We start from the raw sequence: 18,335 nt of genomic DNA on the forward strand, positions 1-18,335 counted from the left end.
ACAGAGAATCTGGCTAATTCAGCCATGGAACAGGCTCGCTTTGTGAGACAAGAAGGGTATTTTCTTGACCAAAACAACGGGGTTTGTGGTATTATGATGTTAAACAATAATGTATTTGAAGACCTAGCTGAGACAAGATTAATCCTCTTGATGATAACAATAAAATCTAAATGTTTAAATCTAAAAATGCATCAGGTGATAATTCAGTTGGTCATGTCAAAATAATAAGGGTGTTTTCTTGATAAAAAAAAACAGGACACATAACGTCACGATGTTAAACACTATTATGATAGCCCACACTGAAGAGACAATATCTCAGTTTTTTTGTTCTCAGTCATTGGAGATTTATTTTTACAATTCCAGATTCCAAAAATCAGCAAATATATCAGAAAGATCAGTTATGGTAAGCACCAATCCATTCATGAAAAACTTTTACAAGATTTCCTTTATTTCATAATGACAATTAGATACAGCTGTTTCCCCAGCTCGTCAGGCATTCTTCAGTGAATATTTCCCAATGGAAGCAATTGTCTCAAATACTTAGGAACTGGAATGATTTTTACACTTTTTGGGGGGTTTCAAAATTTTCTTACCTGTAGTAGATGAAAGAAAGATATCTATAGAAAAATAATTTTACGACATTAAGTGACAATACGGCTTTAAAATGTTTTCAGGAATATTTATATCCTATTGCCATTCAGCCTCCGTACAGCATTATCTGAAATAATATGTGTAAAATTGAATGGATAGAATTTATCCACAATTCTGAGCACATTTTCCCTGCCTATGTGAGATAAACATTGTCAAATTGAGCAAAAATTAAAAATTATCATGTCATTTCTTACAATATACATATATATATATATATATATATATATATATATATATATATATATATATATATATATATATGCATGCCATTATATTTTACTGTATTTCAACCTTAAACAACAAACATTTATCCTTTTTCATTGTACCTGCTCTCCACGAAACTGAACATTTTTAAATAACAACAAAATATACATCATATCCACACCACCTACATTCTACCATCTCCCTTCATAACAGACCACATTCTCTATATCTACGATTTCTCTCTGCAAAAATAGAACTACGAACATTAGTGATTCAGTAGATTTTCATTCCTACACAGAAAAGAAATATGGATACATTCACAACGTTCTATTTACACGTAAAGTCAACATGAGCCGTGAGTTTTGCCCGGCGTTCGCTCAAAAGCTGTTATAGCTCCTCATATGAGCATGCCCGTCCAGTAAGGGTGAAATTGTTTGTTTTGAGGGATTTGTCTCTTTGAACAAATTCTGAAACGAAGAGTGACAATTACGACGGTGTCATTAAACAACATCTTATGTACAAACATATGATTATGTAATATTACTCTCATTATGCACACATAATTACTGATAATTAGTGGCTACAGAACACTTCGAGTAGAAATATATAACAGGGTCGTATTGCTGTGAACGAATGAGTATTTTTCACTGACAGTAACAAGTTAAAATTTAAGATTATTTTGTATCATGTCTGTGTTTATCAGGTTTCTGGTATACCACGAGAGATGTGCGCGAAGAATTACAACGACTGACAACTATTTTAAGGGACCATCTATGACGAAGATTTCAATTCTGGCAGAAGGGCAGGTCAGCACTGACTTCATGACCTTAGCTCATTACAGTTATGTCATACATGGAGATCTATTAAAAATTCTTGTAAACAATTATTAGCTTCAACGAAAGTTCATGGGTTGGGGTTTCATGCATTTAAGCTCAAAATGACCTCAGTCCAGTCGGAGGAGTTTGTAAATTCGTAAATGGGTCATGTCTGGTCACACAAATGATAAACAAGAAGTTGGTGTGTTAATATATATATATATATATATATATATATATATATATATATATATATATATATATATATATATATATATATATATATATATATATATTCATAGTTTTACAACATCACACAAAAAGGACTGCAAAAATGACATTTCATTTATGATTATCATTTTGTAAATTACACAATTTGTAACATGAAGAGATGTATGTTGCAATCATATATATATATATATATATATATATATATATATATATATATATATATATATATATATATATATATATATATATATATGAAATTCACAAAAACATATATTTCAAAATACTCTGATCCTATAACGAAGTTTCCCAAGTAACAGAGAAGGATAACCAGTCAAGTCTACACCACATAACAAAGAGTTTACCCGCAACAGAACATGAAAATCATGAACGTTTTCCTACGTAAACAACAAAGGTGTTTGTTTACAAACAAACATTTCATTCTGCTGACTTGATCCCGGTCACAGGGGTCAGCAGACTGTTTGTTCCCCGTCTCAGCCAGGCTTTGGAAGTCCCCCGTCTCTTCTAGCTCAGCTGATTTATATGAATCTTTCCTTTAAATCATCTCGTTTCATTTGGGGTAAGACCCAGTTTTCCAGCATTGGTTCCACCAGTCATTTTAGACTTGTTTCGCCCAGCCTTCAATGGAACGAGTCTGGATCATTCAATTAAGGCTTTTCTATTAATCTTACGTCATTTTTCTCTGTTTCTATATAGCTTCAGATTCGTTCTATTACCCACAATGCAATTTTTCTTGAAGATGTTAAAGATTTTCTCTTTTTTTGTTCAGTTTATAATACGTCTGTCAGTAATGGAGGAGAATAAATAATATATTCTTCAACAATTTCAAATTTCACAGCAAAAGTTTTCCAATTTCCTCCTTTTCAATGAAACCCAATTTATTTTTTTTCCTAATAAGGGCATCTGGTTGCCCCTCCCGTCGGCACTGACGCGAAATCCATTCTGTATATGTCCTTTTATAAATAAAAATAAAATAGAATGAAATTCCTGATAAAATGTGAAAGAATCTATGACTTAATATCTATGGCACTTAAGAAGAATATTTTTTAGTAATATAGAAGAATATTACCTATTACTTCTAAAAATTATATCAATCGAAGGTTATTTCTCGTAATAATTTTTTCTTTTAAATAGGGAACTTTTAGTTCAAATTATGACTTGTAATGCAATTTTTAAAAATTAATTCCTTATTAAACATAAAGAATCTATTTTTTCCTCGGCACAAAATTATTTCCTTCCCTCAAAATCATTTTTGAATTTCAAACATAATTCGAGAGAACCTGTCTCACCCCCACTGTTTATTTTCTGTTTTCAGAGATTCCACCCTTTGTCTCATTTTTTTAAAAATCACTAATTCATATTTTCACTTTTCACGGCATTTTTTCAACTTTATTCATTATTTTCCATATCTCCTTTTCATCTTTCCACTAAGTACACATACGCCATTTTTTTTCAAGTTTACTTTCCTCTTGATTTGATTAAGAAATGTCAAATTTGTATTGCTTGAATTATTATTATTATTATTATTATTATTATTATTATTATTATTATTATTATTATTATTATTATTATTATTATTATTATTATTATTATTATTGCTTTCTTGTTTCCCAGTGCCTTTATCGCTTTCATTTTATTCATCGTTTGTCTTTCATTGCTATAAATATTCTGGTCAGGCTTAAGTACACATGTTTAAGAACACCTGTCTTCGAAGTTTTTTTTTATATAAAGTCCTGAGCCATTTTTTATTTATCAAATTTATATAATTATTTTTCCTAGAAATATGAATATTCATATTATATTTTAGTTTAGTTCCTACGGACTAGGATTTTTTTCCCACACTTCTGCGCAGCAGTGCTGCAAATGCTGTTTTACAGCAACTGTTGACAAATGCTGTTTTACAGCAGATGCTGACAAATGCCGTTTTAAAGCAGCTGTTGATATATGCTGTTTTACAGCAGCTGTTACAAGTACTGTTTTTACAGCAGCTGTTTATAAATTGTTTACAGCAGATGTTTATAAATTACGTTAACAGCAGCTGTTTACAAATACTGTTTTATAGCAGCTGTCGACAAATGCTGTTTTACAGGAGCTGTTGACACATGCTGTTTTACAGCAGCTGTTGACACATGCTGTTTCACAGCAGTTGTTGATAAATGCTGTTTCACAGCAGTTGTTGACAAATGCTGTTTCACACCAGCTGCCGACAAATGTTTTACTGTAGCTGTCGACAACTCCTGTTTTACAGCAGCTGTTGATACATGCTGTTTCACAGCAGTTGTTGATAAATGCTGTTTTACAGCAGCTGTTGACAAATGTTTTAGAGCAGTTGTCGACAAATGCTGTTTTACAGCAGCTGTCGACAAATGTTTTACAGCAGCTGTCGACAATTTTTTTACAGCAGCTGTCGACAAATGTTTTACAGCAACTGTCGACAATTTTTTACAGCAGCTGTCGACAAATGTTTTACAGCAGCTTGCCTACAAATGCCGTTTCACAGCAGCGGTCGACAAATGTTTTACAGCGTCCGTCGACAAACGCCGCTTTACAGCAGCTGCATATCCCCGCAGCTCCTCCACTCCATCTGCAGGTTCTGCTGCTGCATCATCCTCGCCTGCGACTTGGGCTGCCTCCGGAATGTGGCCATAGTCTGGATGTGGGGCGGAGGCACCCCGCCGTAGTAGTAATCGGGCAACTCGTTGTTCTTCAGGTAGCTCTCCTTCAGGAGGTTGTCGCTCTTCGCCAGGTAGTGGTGCGCCATCAGGTATCCGTCCAAGGGCGGCAGGTAGTTCTCGCTGAGCAGGTAGGACGACTTCGCCAGGTAGCCGGCGTTGTCGTCCCTCCTGAAGTAGTGGTGGTGGTGGTGGCGAGACGGAGGAGGAAGAGGAACCTCCTGCTGGTGTCGGTACAGTTCCTCCTGCTGCTGCTGGTGGTGGTGCAAGTGCTCCCTCAGGAGGTAGTCGGCGTTGAGAGGGATCGACGTCCTCGACTTGAACGACGACGGGCGGGAGGTGGGTCTGGAAGGCGGCCTTGAAGATGGGGCTCTGGAGGGCGGTCGGGAGTAGGCCATCCTGACGGTGGACGACGCTGCGGAGGGGATTCGAACTGAGGAGGCCGGGGAGGAGCCGCCGTCCACGGAGTCGGTCCTCGCCAGGGGCGCCTTGCAGTCGGAGACGGAGATCTGGTCGCTCATCATGTAAATGTCGTTATCCAATGACATTGTACTCCGGTGGAGCTGCAGAAGAAGGAGAAGAAGAAGGAGAAGAAGGTGAAGATGGTGGTGGAGAAGTCACGTGACTATTTGCTGGAATGACAGTCTAAGAAGTCTTGTTCATTGAGTAATTAACTTCTTTATTTGTTTATTTACTCTTGTATTTTTTGTTCATTTATTTCCCTCTTTATTCATTTATTGATTCATCAAAGTCTTATTTATAATATATATATATATATATATATATATATATATATATATATATATATATATATATATATATATATATTTTACTCAGGTTTTTTATTAAGTACATTTATAATTAACCAACGTTTTTATTTATTTATCTATTATCCACTTTCCTCATCAATATTATCTGGTTAATCAACCCTCAAAGCTGCTACATCAAGGGCACAGAATTTTCTCCATCCTTCCGCGTTTCCGAAACAGTTTCACCTACCTCTTTTAAAAATCAACATCAAACACATAAAAAAAAAGTTTCATTTGCTTTCACCAGTCACTGAAACATTAAGGAAAATCTCCGGTCTAAAATGGACGGATTTAACAGCACAATAATCTACCAAGGCATACGAGAGTTCATATTCAATCACGCATAAGTAAAAGAACTCTAAAGAGAGGTACGAGAGCTATTTAGTTACGTTTCTATAACACAGAAAGGTAACAGAAAGGTGCTAAAGCTATTTATTCATTCTCGTTAATAGACAGAAGCTTTAAACGTACTTATAAAGATAATACATTAAAAGGTACGATAATTTTCTAAGGGAAGTACGAAGGCTGCTTGTACATCAAACGTAAACAATGGTTCTGTTCAGATGCGTGAAACTCATGCCACAAGTATTGAACAAATATTTTCACTTCTAAAGCAAATACAAATAGAGTTTTTTTTCCGGATATAACAAACTTATTGCATGCAAAATTATCCTCAGAAACACAACTATGAAATTGAAAAATAGTTTATAATTGGCAAAAGATAAACCATAGCAAAATTATAATTATTTATAGACAACATCTAAAAAAAATAAATTTAATTTTGGAAATGTTTCCAGTTACCCTTAAAAAAACAGATCTCCATTTTGAAGTTTTTTTTTCAGTTACTAGTAACAAAAAGAACTATTAGGAAAAATTTTGTAAAATGAGAAAAATACTGCCTCATTATGAGTTTTTTTTGGGGGGCGGTACAAGCAAAAAAAAAAATATACCATGAAAAACTATTCTGGCCAATATACCTTTACATTATAGAGACCAGTTTCCATTTGAGCATATATTAGAAGTTTTTCAGCCACAAGTAAAAAAAAAATATTCCATAAAAAAATACTATTAAATGATAAAAAACTAACCAAAATTAGCACTAACAAACATCATTCCTTCTCTCCACTTTACAGAAAAACATTTGATATAAAAAATAAAACCTAACAAAACCAACCACATCTATGCTTGAAGCTTTGCCCTAAGTTACCAAGCCAGGAAAAAAACCCTTACCAGGTTATAAAAAACTTTCTAAGGGTATAATCAAATCATAAAACCAAAATTCAATCTCCTAAAAGATTTAGAAACTGCAAAAGCAGAGAGTTAAGGCATCGAATCGACCGGCCCGTCACTAACAGAATTTTCAATAAAAAGGCTTTTCACTCTCTCTGTCAAATAATTTATGCCCTGGGGCATCGGACAGGTGACCCTACGGATGGGATGAAATGTCAAAACATATATAGAAAAAATCCTCTTTTTATTTACGATTTTCCTGAGCTTCGAACGTCAAGTGAGATGCTTTTGAAAATTGAAAATTGGAAATTTTGGAAATTGAAAACTTGAAATTGGATATTGGAAATCTTATGATGGTGTTTTTTATATTTTTTTTAATACTGCCGTTTCATTATTATTATTATTATTATTATTATTATTATTATTATTATTATTATTATTATTATTATTATTAAGAAATAGCTTTGTTGTGAAAAAATAGATATAAATAAATGAATCAAAATTTGGTTGAAGAATAGATGAATAAATCATTTGTTCAACTAATCAACAAATAATAATAATAATAATAATAATAATAATAATAATAATAAAACCATACTTGTAGTTTTCAACTTTAAGAATATGTGGAGATTACTATTTATATTCTTACAGAATATCTAAGAACATAATCAGTTGTCAGTATGAATAGAATCAGCCATCAGAAATACACTTAAAGGAATAAAATAACTACAAACAAAAGAAAAAATACTCAAAAAATAATCTAAGAAAAGATTTGCCATTTATGTATTTTAAATATACACCTTTTTTATGTCTAACTTTTATTTTTAATCAATTTTCTATCAGGGGAATTAAGGTATCTATAACAATAATAATTAAAATGAACAGAATAGAATTGAATAAAGATGAATAAGAAAATGAAAATTATTTAGCAAAATGAGTAAGAGAGAAATGAAAGGGGAATATTACAATTAGAAAGTATGGCAAAGCGAAAATATATTGAAAATATTCAGCAAGAGAAAAAGAATTTAAATGAATAAATAAGGGTCTGAATGAAAGCATGGCTTGGCTTTCTTCAAAACCAGCAGTTGGAAAATAATAGAAAGCGAAGAGAAAGTAAAAAGAAAGTATAAAGAAGGAAAATATTGAAGTAATTTTCACTAAAAGAAAGCAGACCAAACTAAAATATACATAAAAATCTAAAAAGAGGAAAAAACGAATAATGAAACTTTCACTAAAGAAAGCAGAGAAAGGAGAGAGAAAGTAGAGAAGGAAAAACAGTGTAAGGGAACATTAAGTAACTTTCACTAGAGAAAGGTATGACCAAAAGGAAAAACAAAATCATAAAAAAACTAAGAATAAAACTTTCACTCTAGAAAGCAGAGTGATAAGAGAAAGTGAGGAAGAGAAAACAGAGTTAGGAACAAGAGTAAAAGAAAGTAAGAGAAAGTAAATAAAGGAAAAAAACTTTTTTCCTCAAAACAAAATCAGAAAAAGAAACTAAGAATAAAACTCTCACCATAGATAACAGAGTGAGAAAGAAAGTGACGAAGGAAAAACGAAAGTAAAAGAAAGTGAGAGAAAATAGAGAAAGGAAAAAACTCAGCACGACTTACTTTTTCTCTCTCTCAAGACAAATTAACATCTTCATTTAACACTGAAATTACAGGAATTTTTGTATTCCTCTTTTTTTCAGTTGGGGATTCTGTAACTTACATTGTTGAGAAGCTTTCCTGGACTTTCGTAAAGAGAAAGTGGCGACCCATTCCCGTTCCTAATCACGTCGTCTGAGGGGGGGAGAAAGTTATAATAATAATAATAATAATAATAATAATAATAATAATAATAATAATAATAATAATAATAATAATAATAATAATGGGAAATAATGACAAAAGGAATTGGATAATAATAATAATAATAATAATAATAATAATAATAATAATAATAATAATAATAATAATAATAATAATAATATAAGAAGAAGAAGAAGAAGAAGAAGAACCATTATTATTATTATTATTATTATTATTATTATTATTATTATTATTATTATTATTATTATTATTATTATATTAGATGATTATTATTATTATCAAAATAATAATAATAATAATAATAATAGTAATAATAATAATAATAATAATAATAATAATAATAATAATAATAATAATAATAATAAGAGTTTTTCCAAAATAAGAAAAAATAAGCAACAAAAACAATAATAATAATAATGATAATAAAAAATAATAATAATAATAATAATAAGAAAATTATAACTTAGAAGCTAGGGACATTCCCTAAACACTAGGGGAATAACACAGCTCCTCTTTGCCAAAAGATACATTCCCTTGAAATATATTTCCCTTAGGGGCCACTGATTTAGTTTGTGATCCTATAACCACAATTTCCCCTCATCTGCAACACTACTTCCCCGTTTTCTATCATCAGATTTTATTGAGAGAAATTTGGGTGAAAGTAATCCAGTTTTAATATAATTATTTCATTGGTATAAGAAATAGAATTATTGTAATTTTTAATCATATTGCAAATTAATTACTTTTTATTCATGAAGTTCTGGCTAATGTGTTATGTGAAAGTGGATTATTTTTTTATTAATCTTAACAAAATAAAGTTTCTATTTTATTCAAAATGATATTTTTATTGATATTTTGTGAAATAATTGTCTTGGAGATGGAAAAATAATTATGATATTCAAATGACTATAAATAATTCAAAACCAATGAATTATAAGGAATTATTTAATAAGTCAAAAGTTACAGCATTTTAATATTATCATATCTATAAACTGTTACGAGACCATACGTCCCACTCCTGGGCTTTCACAGAAAGAAAAATTAGATGAAAATGGAGTTAAAGAAAGTGGACAGCAAAAATTACAGGTCAAAGGATTACTGCAAAAAAGCTCGTAGCACTGCCGCCTACAGTGAGCCCCATCCACGGAACGCGTTGCAAAAACAGATATTGGCTTTGAAGGACGATGCATAAGCTTTAGAGACCAAACAAAAGCATGCAGAGTGAACTAAGATATTCACCAAGCATTAAAAATGTGTCTTTTATTAAACTGATGAACTTGCAATGTAAAATACTAGTGAATAAATAAGTTCCCAATTTTACCTTTGTTTAGACAAACAATCGTAGGCAAGTCCTGCCCGTCCTGAAGATCTTTGAGAGAAGAGGACGAATACCCGCCCATTTTCAGCTGGGCGTTCCTCCTCCACCGTCCCTTCTTGGCTACGAAGACGCCCACCCCCACGCAGGTCGCCACGCCCAACAGGACGCCCACCAGGACCAACACCATGGGCGTGAAGGATACCTCCTCCTCCTCTTCTGGGGACGAGATGACCTTATCTGCCGAGGCTTCAGGTGCTGTGTAAGCCACGGTGACTGGGGGGCTCGAACCTCGACTGTTAGCAGCTGTGATTGTCAGGAGGTAAGGTACTCCCAGCTTTAGCCTGAGAATGAGAGAATGGCAGCCTCAAAGTGGTTGTTTTTGAAGTGTAATGTCTACCAAGGCTCAGGAACACCTGTCAAATCAGTAGTTACCTCAGGTCATGTCTGCGTGAGCCACCATTTGTAGAAGGCTCTGAAAAACATGTGTCCCAGTTTACTGTCTAAGACTTCACAGCTTACCAAACGATGCTGGACAAAGAAAGACGCTTTCTTAGCAAACAAAATTCGAACGTTTGTTCCTTTGCAAGACTTAAAAAGATTCAAACGACCTTAAATGAAGATTTATATGTTCAAAATGGCAGACATCTTGAAGACCCTTGAGACCGACAAAGATTCTGAACGTCAGAAAGATTTTGGTACTAGACAACAAACACCAAACCTTTATTTCTTAAAATTCAGGAACATAGCACTAATACTTAACACAATGGCGACAATCCTTTAGCAAAAAAGGAGTTTTATCTAAACTTGTAAAATATTCTCTTTCAGCATTTTTGTGTGCGTTTAAACGCATGAATATTGTATCCAGTGGAGCACCCATTAATCCCACTGCAAAAGCAACAAAGTGAAGCCTGCATGTTTGACATTTAGAACTCTGTCGAGAAGATCAGTAAGACTTAAGTTTAATTCAATTTAAAATTGGCCAAAAGTCAACTTGGCTTCTAGGTTAATTCAATTTGATGTTTAGTGATTTAGTCTTCAGACTGTTGTTGGTTCTGTCAATAAGAATGAGGGAATTGTAATGTTTCCTGTAGAGTAGAACAAATCTGTAAGATAATTTTTACTTTAATTTTAATTTTGACTTAATAGTAATCTTTATAAAAATAAGTACATACAGAATATCGATTATAAGTCTTTATTTGCTTGAGAATAGCTGATCTTATACAAATGAATAGCTAACTAAAAAAATAAATTATTTCTTAATGCTAGTATGAATTAAATGAATAATCATTTAATTCTGTAAAATAATCAAAGTTGTATAGAAAAATCAATTTAACTTTCGTGTTTTTAGATATTTTAAACAAGAATCCACACATTGATGAACAAGTTACCTTCAAAGTGAAACGCCCAGATTATAATTTTAAAATGAAAATCTACAATACTCAAGGTGAACAATTAGTTTAGGACCCCTATCATAAATTTCTAAAATTTTCAAATTTCCACCAAAATATTAAAAGCAATCCTGCTGAACTTCTTTGTTCCTTTGCTGTAGACTATCACCTCACCGCCAGACTGACAAACTGAAATTAGGACCCCCAAATTTCCCACAATTTCCAAAAAACTCAGAAACTCACCCAGTAATGACAAAGGTAGGGTGAGTAGCCAGACTGAACTTCTCCAGCACTTCTTCAGTAGCCTGTTGCCTCACCTCCAGGGTGAAGGACTGGTTCAGGCCCCCACCCCAACCCTCGGTGCAGACGACGACGACGTGGTTGAAGGGCATGCTTGCGTTCCTTTCCGCAAGGCAGTCCGTGACCGCTTCAGGTTTGGCTGGTAAACCGAGAGGGAAAAACAGTTAGACCTGAGTCGCTCTGAAAGTCAAGGTAGTGAGGACCCGAATACACTCTATAATTCACCTGCTGTATCTCCACTGATCCTACCTGCAGGAATCACCCGGAAAACGCAGGGCGTCCTCTGGGTACCCACTTCGTTACTGGCCCAGCAGAGGAGGTCACCGAAATCCATGGCTGTCTGGGGGGTGTACCTCAAGGTGCTGACACTTCCGGTTCGCGTGGAGTGCCCCAGGGCTATGTCGACGAGGTCTGAGGTGGTGTTCACTGCCCATCTGAAGTAGGTTAGGTTAGGTTAGGTTAGGTTAGGTTAGGATTTGTAGGTAGGAATAATAATTTCTCTCTTCTTAAGTCACTCTCACACACAAACACACACACCAGAAGGACACAGCCTCCTGGTTTCTCTGCAACTCTTTCAGGGGTGAGGTTGCTCGACCCATGCCTATTTTTCTTGACCCAACAGATGCTGGTTCCCGTAGGTAGCTAAGTGATAGTATGGGAGCAAAGTCGATCCTAGCAAATGCCAACTAACCACGGTACCACACAATATGTATGTATATGTATATATATATATATATATATATATATATATATATATATATATATATATATATATATATATATATATATATATATGTATATATATACATATATATATATATATATATATATATATATATATATATATATATATATATATATGCACACGTCTACCAGACGATGAGGACAGAAGGTCCTTGAAAGCCAGTAACTTTATTTGAATAAAAATCTCTGTTAGATACCATCCTGTTTAAAGAAGGTCCAGTTATTAATTATATACATACATCTATATATATATATATATATATATATATATATATATATATATATATATATATATATATATATATACATTAAAAAACGTGCCAACAGCTTCTGCATTCAATCTCGATTTTTGATGACGCGAAGCCAAAAGTTTATTGCAAGAAAAGTTCCTGGCTCCGACACGACAGCCGGGAGGAAGTTTATTCGCAACGAGCAAATTCGTTCTGGTGCCAATAAACATCAGGTTTATTCCAGAAAATTTACAGGAGGGTTTAAAATGAAGTTTACTCTGAGACTCCTCCGTGAATTTGGAAACTGAATATTTCTTCTGTCATCTTTCAAAATTGACTTAATAAATTCATTCTAAAACGAATCGTGATTTTATCAGAATATGATTTAGATTCATTCATGTATTATTACCAAACTTACCCAAACTTTTAAAGAAACTCGTTCAAATTGTTTTGCCTGTATGAAAATACACTGAAATTTATTTGACAAACATTTCATGAATTCATATTTTGCAGCTGACTTATGAAATATATTTTGAAACATAAGTTTCTGAAAGGTGGAAGTGAAAATTTTTTATTAATATGTATTGTGTCGATTTCATAAAACCTTTGCAGTTTTTTTTACTGTGTGCTACAGTCTCCACAATATGCTTCCTAATATACATTTTTCAGTATATTTCAGTCCCCACTACAAAACGAATCAAAGTGTATTTACGATATTTGTTTTGTTTTTCGTTCGAAAATCTACATATCAAAGTTATTCCAAATTTACTTATTATTATTATTATTATTATTATTATTATTATTATTATTATTATTATTATTATTATTATTATTATTATTATTATTATTATTATTATTATTATTATTATTATTATTATACTGTCTCTTCAACTGCATCATATTCAAATAGCTGTCTTAATTCAGTCAAAATCTACTAATATACAAAACTACAAGAATATATCTCAGATTCCATAGCAAACATTCCCAGAGATATATCCAGTCCTCTAATACACACACACACACACATACACAAACACAGCTAGTAGTGCCTCCAACACACTTCAAATGAATGACACACTTGAAGGGGAAACCTGTGGAGATGCTGTGTATGTGTGTATATGTGTGTGTGTGTATGTTTGTGTTCTGACAGGAACCCAGAATTCCTCGGGCGCATCAGAACGACATCTCACACTGGGCTTATTGAAATCGAGGAGAGAGAGAGAGAGGGAGAGAGAGAGAAAGAGAGAGATGGGCTAGTCAGTCCAACCTTTCAGTAACAGGGTCTCTCAATGCCAGGCTAGGCCTCCTAGGAAGGTTCCAGGACTTAGAGAGAGAGAGAGAGAGAGAGAGAGAGAGAGAGAGAGAATGACCTCTTTCCATACCTGAACGAAGTCGGTTGTGGGTACGATGCAACTTGACAGGGCACATACAGTAATTCGTGCCTCGCTGCCCCAAATACCGTCTGCTGCCCGGGGGCGCAGACGGGAGGAACTGTTAAAGGGAAAAAAGGATTACATTTTAGATGGATTTTAAAGGATTTACCTGAATTTATAAACAGATATTATCAGACAGGTTCTCTCTTCTGAGGGCTTTCTGAAATGGAGAAGGTACTTTGATTTACAAGACTGAAAGGAGCTTTGGCCAGATCATTCTTAACATAAATGAAGAGTATATTTACATACTACATATATATATATATATATATATATATATATATATATATATATATATATATATATATATATATATATGTATATATATATATATATATATATATACATATGTAATATACAATATATATACATATGTGTTATATATGTATATATACATATATTACCATTAACTTCATTCCTCTGAAGGTTTTCTGAAATCAGGAAAGCATAATAATATACAAAACCAAAAATAGCATGGGAAAATAACCAACCAATTCCCATCGTAAATCAAAATTAATTTACATCCTGAAGATGCAAAAAAAAAAAAATGGTAAAATTTATAGCTCAATAAAAAAATAAGTAAAAATTTTAACAAACTGCTAAACTCAGCCTCATTCATCCAAAGAACATTGATTTATGGATCAGAAATTCTCTTTCTTTCTTTCTTTTTTGTTCTTTTTGGAGAGGTGAAAAGGGGAGTTGAATTACTCAGCTGGTTAATTACTTGGTCTGAACAACGTTCCCGATAAGTGAAGAGGTTGGAAGGAGCTCTCAGACGCTTGTGAGAGAAGTGCTGACTGGAGAGAGAGAGAGAGAGAGAGAGAGAGAGGGTGGTAAGCAGGAAACTCGGATATAGATAGAGAGAGAGAGAGAGAGCGCGCAAGAATGAGAAAGGAACACAATCAGAATTGCAGAGAGAGAGAGAGAGAGAGAGAGAGAGAGAGAGAGAGAGAGAGAGAGAGAGAGAGAGGTACACAAGATACTGGAATAGGGACTGTGATTAAGAGAGACAAAGAAAGAACAAAAGATGAAAAGAGAATCGCGGAAAACGAGAGAGAGAGAGAGAGAGAGAGAGAGAGAGAGAGAGAGAGAGAGAGAGAGAGAGATACGAACAAAGCAGTAGGATGTTGGAAAAATGGGAAGAAGAGAGATGTAGGGAGAGAGAGAGAGGTAGAAAACAGACAAACATTATAATCTAGGAGAGAGAGAGAGAGAGAGAAAGAGAGAAAGAGAAAGGGTGAAACAGACGTGTACAGAAAGGCCAGAGAGAGAGACAATTACCTTCACAGACAAACAGCCCAAAAAAAAAAAAAAATTAGGACAGACTCCCAATTCGCCATCGCCAAAATTCGACAATAACCGGCGTCGATTGAGAAGGAGGACGATTCCTTTAATCGACGGGAATTAATCTTAACAACATCAGATCTTTGTTTTGGGAAGATCCTGGAATCCTGGAAAATCCTGGAATCCAGGAAAATCCCGGAATTCCTTATTCCTCCTCTGGCACTAGGAATTACGCCGGATCCCATCTCGCTGCGAGATGATGAGAGAAGACGCTGGGATTTCTCTCTCTCTCTCTCTCTCTCTCTCTCTCTCTCTCTCTCTCTCTCTCTCTCTCTCTGGCGTCGTCTGATTTGCCCAAGTTTCTTAAGAAGGCGACAAAGAAGAAGAAGATGATGTTGATGTTGATGTTTCCTTTGGTCGTCATTTCTTTATGTTTCTCTTTCTCTTACTTCGTTTCTGTTTGTTTATTGTTACAATTTTAATTAGTTCCTCTACTTATTCACGTTTTGGCCTTATTTCATCATCTGTTTATTTATTTTCACGTTTGTTTATTGTTATGATTTTTACTATATTCTTTAATGTTCTAATTATTTTTATTTAGCCTTGTTTTGGACTTATTTACTTATCTCTTCATTTATTTAGACGTTTGTTTATCGCGCCAACTGACCTGACTTCCCCAAAAACTTAATGACCTCGAAAAGGCCACCTATTGACCCTATCCACAAAGTTTCATCCAATTCTATTTGACCCTCTTTCAGCTATCCTAAAATTCACACAAGCAAACACACACACATACTACTAAAAGCATCTCCCGTCCCTGTCTCACTTCTCTTTGAAAATATCTTGTAGCAACACTTTGAAGAGAAGTTATATATGAAGGAAACACCTTAATTTATTTGCTCCCAAAGAACTCGGGCTAAAGAAATTATTGGGACAACCTTAGGCAATACATTTCGCCTCTCCTATGGCCTGTGCCTATAAAAAGTTAAATGTTATGGGGCTTCCAGTTTGATGTGAGTGAAGTTGCTAAGGTTTAAGTTTGTTATTATTATTATTATTATTATTATTATTATTATTATTATTATTATTATTATTATTATTATTATTATTATTATTATTATTATTATTAAAAGAATGTTGACATGCCACAAGAAAAAATCAATATCAAAAAGAGGAATGGAACAAAGATTAAAAACTACAATACACAAACAAATAGAAAAATATTTTACATGTATACAAAAATAATGTTTACAAACAAGAAAAAAATATACAAAAACATAATTATTTAAATCACAATTGTCTTTTGTGGGAAAAATAAAGAGTTTTATTATTGGAAATAAAATTCTGTGGTATCTTTATATATTTTTTTTTTAATTTCTGGGTCAAAGTTCATCTGAGAAAGTAAAGGAATTTGGAATTCACAAAACATTCCTTTTTTTATATTCCTTAAGATCCTTTAACATAAGGACTAATTTTCGAGAAATCAGCTATGTGCCATTGAATAGCTGTGTCTCTAAGGATGAAAATAAATTAAATATCTATAAAAACCATCTGAAATCAGTGTTCAACTAATTAGGAGAATGTCTTCAGCTGTCAGTTTAAATTCCTAAGTCCCCTTGTCATCAGATTAGTATTTCTTAAGTCCTTGTATTTTCCTCTCAGAAGTGACGTCCGATGCCATCTAGCGGCCGGAAAAAGAACCACGAAAGTCTCTCAGTTTTGGGTGAGTCCATTATCTCACTGGGTTTGAGCTTAGGTCAGCCTCTAGGCTGACTTAAGCTTAAACCCAGTATAAGATTCTAATCTGAATTGACATACACTCGTAATTTTATTTCATTCATAAGAAAAAATTATATTTATCAATGAATCATTGTGGCTTCATTTTGAACCCAAGCAGATTTGTAGAGTTTGTGTAAATGTCAGGTGGAATTTGATAATAAACAAGTAAAAAATGCCCAGAAGGTTCTTCGGCACAATCGAGTTTTCTGTACATTGTATAATCAAGGCCACCGTAAATAGATTTATCTTTCGGTGGTCTCGATATAATGCTGTATGAGCCGCGGCCCATGAAACTTTAACCACGGGGCGGTGGTGGCCTGGCCTATATCGTTGCCAGATGCACGATTATGGCTAACTTTAACTTTAAATCAAATAAAAACTACTGAGGATAGAGGGCTGCAATTTGGTATGTTTGATGACTGGAGGGTGGATGATCAACATACCAATTTGCAGCCCTCTAGCCTCAGTAGTTTTTAAGATCTGAGGGCGGACAGATAAAGTGCGGACGGACAGACAAAGCCGGCACAATAGTTATCTTTTACAAGAAACTAAAAAGCTTCCGTCATTCTGCTCAAAACTGAATCGTCTTTGTGACTAGAAATATGCACAATGAGGCCATCTTCTGTTAGCCTGGAGAATTAAGCATTTTGGCTAAAACGTCTCATAAGTTTGTACTTTAAACTGTAAAATTACAATTCTTTTATTCAATCTAATGCCATAATTATAGTCAGATTATAACAACTGTAAAGATATATTTAGTAAGGTTAAGATAATGTGAGTTTACAAAAAAGTCAGGTTAAGAAAAATTAGGTTAGGCTTGATAATTCTCAGGTTCTCAAGTACCCTTTAATAAGTGATTGAACGATCTTGTTTAAATACAAGGCCGTGTTAAACAAAGTCAGGTTAGCCTAGATAATCCCAGAGTCTCAAATATACCTTTCAATAAATGATTGGACGGCCTCGTTTAAACAGAAAGCAACAAATAGCGCGCCAAACCAGATCAAAGTTGCCAAGTTCTCTAATTACCAAGAAGATCAATCAAACAGCGTTCAGAACCTGCTATAAACACCGCGGTATCTCTCTTACCACTCATCTCAGCCAACACTGAGATTCAAAGAGAGAGAGAGAGAGAGAGAGAGAGAGAGAGAGAGAGAGAGAGAGAGAGAGAGAGAGAGAAAGGGCCACTCGCAACAAGCAATCGACAAATTAGCAGCTAAACAACGAACAGGCAACTGTCAAGAGTCGATTCGAGCAAACAGGATTAGCTTACAGCTAGCCATCAGCGTGTAATCTCGAGGGATAAGCTGATTAACATGGCTACTTCTAATTGAAATAAAGAGATGATGGATGGATTACACAACAACATGTACAAGCTGAGATGAAGAGGTCTCTCTCTCTCTCTCTCTCTCTCTCTC

At 33.9% G+C, this 18,335-nt stretch overlaps 1 protein-coding gene across 1 annotated transcript in view; it reads right to left on the reverse strand.

The window, feature by feature from the left end:
- Nucleotides 1–3,562: 3,562 nt before the first annotated feature.
- Nucleotides 3,563–18,335, reverse strand: part of LOC136856173 (nephrin-like) — a 112,477-nt gene continuing 97,704 nt past the window's right edge. The window contains exons 10-15 of the mRNA XM_067133841.1: nucleotides 13,807–13,915; nucleotides 11,700–11,884; nucleotides 11,394–11,589; nucleotides 9,766–10,103; nucleotides 8,344–8,414; nucleotides 3,563–5,154 (exon numbers count right to left, since the gene is read on the reverse strand). Coding sequence (XP_066989942.1) covers nucleotides 4,465–5,154; nucleotides 8,344–8,414; nucleotides 9,766–10,103; nucleotides 11,394–11,589; nucleotides 11,700–11,884; nucleotides 13,807–13,915 — 1,589 coding nt within the window. The 3' untranslated portion in view covers nucleotides 3,563–4,464. The remainder of the gene's footprint in view (nucleotides 5,155–8,343; nucleotides 8,415–9,765; nucleotides 10,104–11,393; nucleotides 11,590–11,699; nucleotides 11,885–13,806; nucleotides 13,916–18,335) is intronic.

This window comes from Macrobrachium rosenbergii, chromosome 34, assembly GCF_040412425.1.
Source record: "Macrobrachium rosenbergii isolate ZJJX-2024 chromosome 34, ASM4041242v1, whole genome shotgun sequence".
Lineage (NCBI taxonomy): Eukaryota > Metazoa > Arthropoda > Malacostraca > Decapoda > Palaemonidae > Macrobrachium > Macrobrachium rosenbergii.